General features: G+C 47.4%; 1 protein-coding gene across 1 annotated transcript in view; it reads left to right on the top strand.

The window, feature by feature from the left end:
* Positions 1-1,854, top strand: part of TMEM132C (transmembrane protein 132C) — a 176,010-nt gene extending 174,156 nt beyond the window's left edge. The window contains exon 7 of the mRNA XM_010841265.1: positions 56-1,854. Within this exon, the coding sequence (XP_010839567.1) occupies positions 56-1,240 (1,185 nt within the window). The 3' untranslated portion in view covers positions 1,241-1,854. The remainder of the gene's footprint in view (positions 1-55) is intronic.
* The last annotated feature ends 2,917 nt before the right edge of the window (positions 1,855-4,771 follow it).

The following is a 4,771-nucleotide window of genomic DNA, read 5'->3' as shown; positions in this document are numbered from 1 at the left end:
CATTCTCACCTCCTCCTATCACCTGTGGATTTTCTAACTGCCTCTCTCCCCACAGGAAGCTGTGGTCAGCACTTGGCTCCAGTTCAGCGATGGCTCCGTGACGCCCCTGGACATCTACGACACCAAGGACTTCACCCTGACAGCCACCTCCCTGGACGAGGCCATCGTGTCCGTCCCCCAGCCCCGCTCGCCCAGGTGGCCCACTGTGATGGCTGAAGGCGAAGGCCAGGGACCCCTGGTCCGAGTGGATCTGACCATCGCAGAGGCCTGCCAAAAATCCAAACGCAAGAGCGTCCTGGCAGTCGGCGTGGGGAGCGTCAGGGTCAAGTTCGGGCAGAACGACGCCAACTCCAGCCCAGGTGTGGACTACGAGGAGGGTGAGATCAAGAACCACGCCAGCGACCGGCGCCAGAAGGCCCAGGAAGGACCCTTCTATGGCAGCTCCTCCGCAGAACGCGAGGAAGGGGTCCTTCGGAGGGGCAACCCCACGGCCAAGTCACTGCTGGACAACAAGGTGGGCAAGAACAGCCGGCTGGACGGGGGCCGGCTGGCGGGGGAGGGTCAGCTGCAGACCATCCCCATCGATTTCGCCAACTTCCCGGCACAGGTGGACCTGCCCCAGGCGGGGGGCGGGCGCGGGGCCAGCGACCTGGTGCAGACTCCCCGCGGCCTGAGCGATCTGGAGATCGGCATGTATGCCCTCCTGGGGGTCTTCTGCCTGGCCATCCTCGTCTTCCTCATCAACTGCGCCACCTTCGCCCTCAAGTACAGGCATAAGCAGGTGCCCCTGGAAGGCCAGGCCTCCGTGACCCACTCGCATGACTGGGTGTGGCTGGGCAACGAGGCGGAGCTCCTGGAGAACGTGGGCGACGGCTCTCCGCCGCAGGACGAGCACACGACCATCATAGACCGCGGGCCAGGGGGCTTCGAGGAGAGCAACCGCCTCCTGCTCAACGGAGGTTCCCAAAAGCAGGGGCAGAGCCAGATCCCCAGGCCGGCCGACTCTGGGGGCAAGCAGGGCAGGGACCAGAAGCACGAGCCCCTGCACTCGCCCACCTCCAAGAGGAAAAAGGTGAAATTCACCACCTTCACCACCATCCCCGCCGACGACGGCTGCCCCACCGTCAACTCCATTCTGGGCGGGACAGAGGAGGACATCAAATGGGTGTGCCAGGACGTGGGCGTGGGTGCCCCCAAAGAACTCAGAGACTATCTGGAGAAGTTCAAGGACAACGTGTAGGCCCCTCTGGTCGAAGGACCAGCGCCTGGACACCCTCCTTCAGCTCCACGGTAGATCTGGGGCTCAACAGGGACTCTTTGGGGCCCATCTTTGAAACTATTCATAGTTGGAAGTTCTGAAGCCGGAAAGGGACAGTTTTGTGATCAGAGGTTGATGATGGCAGACTTTCTCAAGTCGGAAGAAAAAACTCTGGGAACGGAGCTGATGGAGACATTTTAACTGCGCAAGGCCAAATTAGGAAAGTTATTTTATGAGTCAAAATATAACCCAGACAAGCTACCAAAAAGTATTTGTTAAAAAAAAAAATGCAAAAAAAAAACCAAAAACAAATAAAAACAGACAGAAGTAATCATCTGTTTATATTTCTAATAAAGGATCAAAAATATAAAACTAGGGCCTGCTTAGAGACATTTTCCATTTTAATTCAATTTTCTTTTTCCAGGGACACCCTTTGACTGTCACCCTGGGCTTGGGGAGGAGACATTTCTGAATATGGGTTGTCTCTTGGGATAAACTTGAATATTTTCACATCTTTACTTAATAATCTTTTCTTTTTCCATATTCTCTCCCCCCACTTTTTTTTCTTTTTGTGTCTTAGACTTCCATTTGATTTATGTTTAATGTTTATTCCTGAGGATCAAATGGTATATTTTCCTAAATTAAACAAGTTATATTCCTATACAGCGGATAAATTTTTAGAAACCATGTCAGTTAATCCATTCTTTAAGTATTATGTTTGATGCTTTGCTTTATCCCTCCAGCCTTGTTGATATCTGCTGGGTTTCTACAAATAGGGGGAGTTTGCAGAGCCTTTGCTGGGATGGGGGGAAAGGTCACCTTCACCCTCCTCAGGGCCAAAACCAGTGGGTGGGACAGTGGCAGGGGCCAGTTGCAGAGAGCCCAGCCAGGGACCCCTGACTCCTCAGTGACTCCATCAGTGGTGCCCTAGGGATACTTCTATCAGGGGAAGATGAGGTCAGAGCCACAAGCCGGAATCCATCCACACCAGTAATCAGCGCCAACCTCAAAGTGTAGACCTGACCCAAGACACACTGATATCATGAAACAAACAAGGATCAAAAAAGTGTTGGAGGGCTTTTCTGTTGTTTTTCTCACTTTGTTGGGCAGGGCATAAGGGAAAAGACAAAAATCTATGTTAGATTGTCAATCAACTGTGGTTTTTTTTAACAGCCTAATTGTGTAGCAGCACATTGCAAAATGCATTCATCCTAAATGAAGCCGGATCCCATGGACAGTGGAGCCTGGCAGGCTATGGTCCATTGGGTTGCAGAGAGTCGGACACGACTGAAGCAATTTAGCACACACAAAGAGAAGCCTATGAGGCAGAGAGAAACTAGGGTCATAAACCCTCAGAGTCCAGTCTACCTGCAGATGCTGGCGAGGAAGACTCCAGGCGGTCACGTGATCCTCTCAACATAGCGGTGCCTGCAGCTACTGGGGTTGATTCCTGTTTTTATTTTTTTAATTACTAAAAGTGATAGCTAAGAAAGGGTCCTGGAAGCCTCATAACCTAGACTGGACCTTTTCAAAAGATATTTCTAGCACATATTATAGACAGTAAAAAGGAGCTATTTATTTATACCTGTGATGCCAATTGTCATTAAAACATTTTCTGTGGCTTGACAAGTCAGTGTCTCGTGGGCTGTCTCTTCTTTCACTTAACTCTTATTACTACTTCTCCCCATCAAATGTACAATGTGTTGAAGAAATAAACCTGTCTGCTAGGCTGGAAGGAAAACAATATTCTGTTTGTTGGCTTGTTTTCCTCTTGGTTTCTTGGCTGATGCGCAGTAATTCCTCATAAGGGAAACTTTCAGTCATCTGTCCACTGTTGTCTACACGAGGGGTTCTCAACTGAGTGTGCTCAGGATCACCAGGGGGAAATGTGCATTCCTCAAGAGTTCCAGAGTGATGCTGATACCGTTGGTCAGAGGTTCCCCACTTGTGAACTTCCAATTTACATCAAACATGAAAGAGAGCCTTGACATCAAATGGGAAACTGTGTTGAAACTCTCATCTGGGGAAAAGGTGTACTTTTATTCTGACTGGTTTTGCATTTGTTGTTGCTTGAAGTTTCAGTGGGATTGTGGTGGCTGTTGGCTGGTTGAGGGAAGAGAATTTTTTGGTTGAAGTTGAGGTTTTTTTTTTTAATACCTGTTTTATTTTTTAACTTTTAAAAAATTTTGAATAACTTTGAAAAATTACTTTCTGTCTGCAATTATTACAAAATATTGGCTACATTCCCTGGTGTTGTACAATATATCTTTATAGCTTATTTATAACCAATAGTTTGTACCTCCTAACCCCCTCCCCCTATTTTATCCTTTCCCACTTTCCTCTCCCCACAGGTGACTACTAGATTGTTCTTCCAAGTCTGCTTCTTTTTTGTTTTATTCACTGGTTTGTTGTGTTTTTTTGATTCCACATGTAAGTGACATCATATGGTGTTTGTTCGTCTAACTTATTTCACTAAGCATAATACCCTCCAAGTCCATCCATGTTATTGCAGATGGCAAAATTTCAATCTTTTTCATCGCTGGGTAGTATTCCATATATACTTTATCCATTTATCCACATCGTCTTCATCCATTCATCTGTTGATGGACACTTAAGTTTGTGTGCATATTTTGGCAATTATAAGTAATGCTACTCTGAACATTGGGATTCACTCATCTTTTTGAATGAGTTTTTCTGTATTTTTCAGATATAAAGCCAGGAGTGGAATAGCTAGGTGATCAGATCAGATCAGTCGCTCAGTCGTGTCCGACTCTTTTCGACCCCATGAATCGCAGCACGCCAGGCCTCCCTGTCCATCACCACCTCCCGGAGTTCACTCAGACTCACGTCCATCGAGTCAGTGATGCCATCCACCCATCTCATCCTCTGTCGTCCCCTTCTCCTCCTGCCCCCAATCCCTCCCAGCATCAGTCTTTTCCAATGAGTCAGCTCTTCACATGAGGTGGCCAAAGTACTGGAGTTTCAGCTTTAGCATCATTCCTTCCAAAGAAATCCCAGGGCTGATCTCCTTCAGAATGGACTGGTTGGATCTCCTTGCAGTCCAAGGGACTCTCAAGATAGGGTAGCTCTATTTTCAGTTTTTTGAGAAAACTCCATACTAATAACAGCTTTATTGAGACATAATTCACATAACATGAAATGGACTCATTTAGAGTATACAATTCAATGGTGTTTAGTATATTCACAGAGTGGCATCACATCAATTTTAGGAACTTTTCATCATCCCCAAAAGAAGCTCCATATTCATTAGATTCACTTCCCATTTGCCCAGAATCAAATTCCCAGCCCCAGGCAACCACCAATCTACTCTCTGTCCTTATGGATTTGCCTGGGCTCGGGGGCTGGTGTCTATATCATTATGGGGGAGTCTGTGAGAAGCCAATGGAATTAATATGTTTTGACTATTTCTTAATTGAGGCACCAGAAGAGTTCTATGCTCCCTCAGTGTGCCTGTACATATGCAGCAAAAGAAAACAGCCTGCAAGACCTCTG

This window comes from Bison bison, unplaced genomic scaffold, assembly GCF_000754665.1.
Source record: "Bison bison bison isolate TAMUID 2011002044 unplaced genomic scaffold, Bison_UMD1.0 scf7180017864160, whole genome shotgun sequence".
NCBI classification, from domain to species: Eukaryota; Metazoa; Chordata; class Mammalia; order Artiodactyla; family Bovidae; genus Bison; species Bison bison.
The sequence above is the reverse complement of the archived record's forward strand: the minus strand, read 5'-3'. Positions and strand labels throughout refer to the sequence as shown.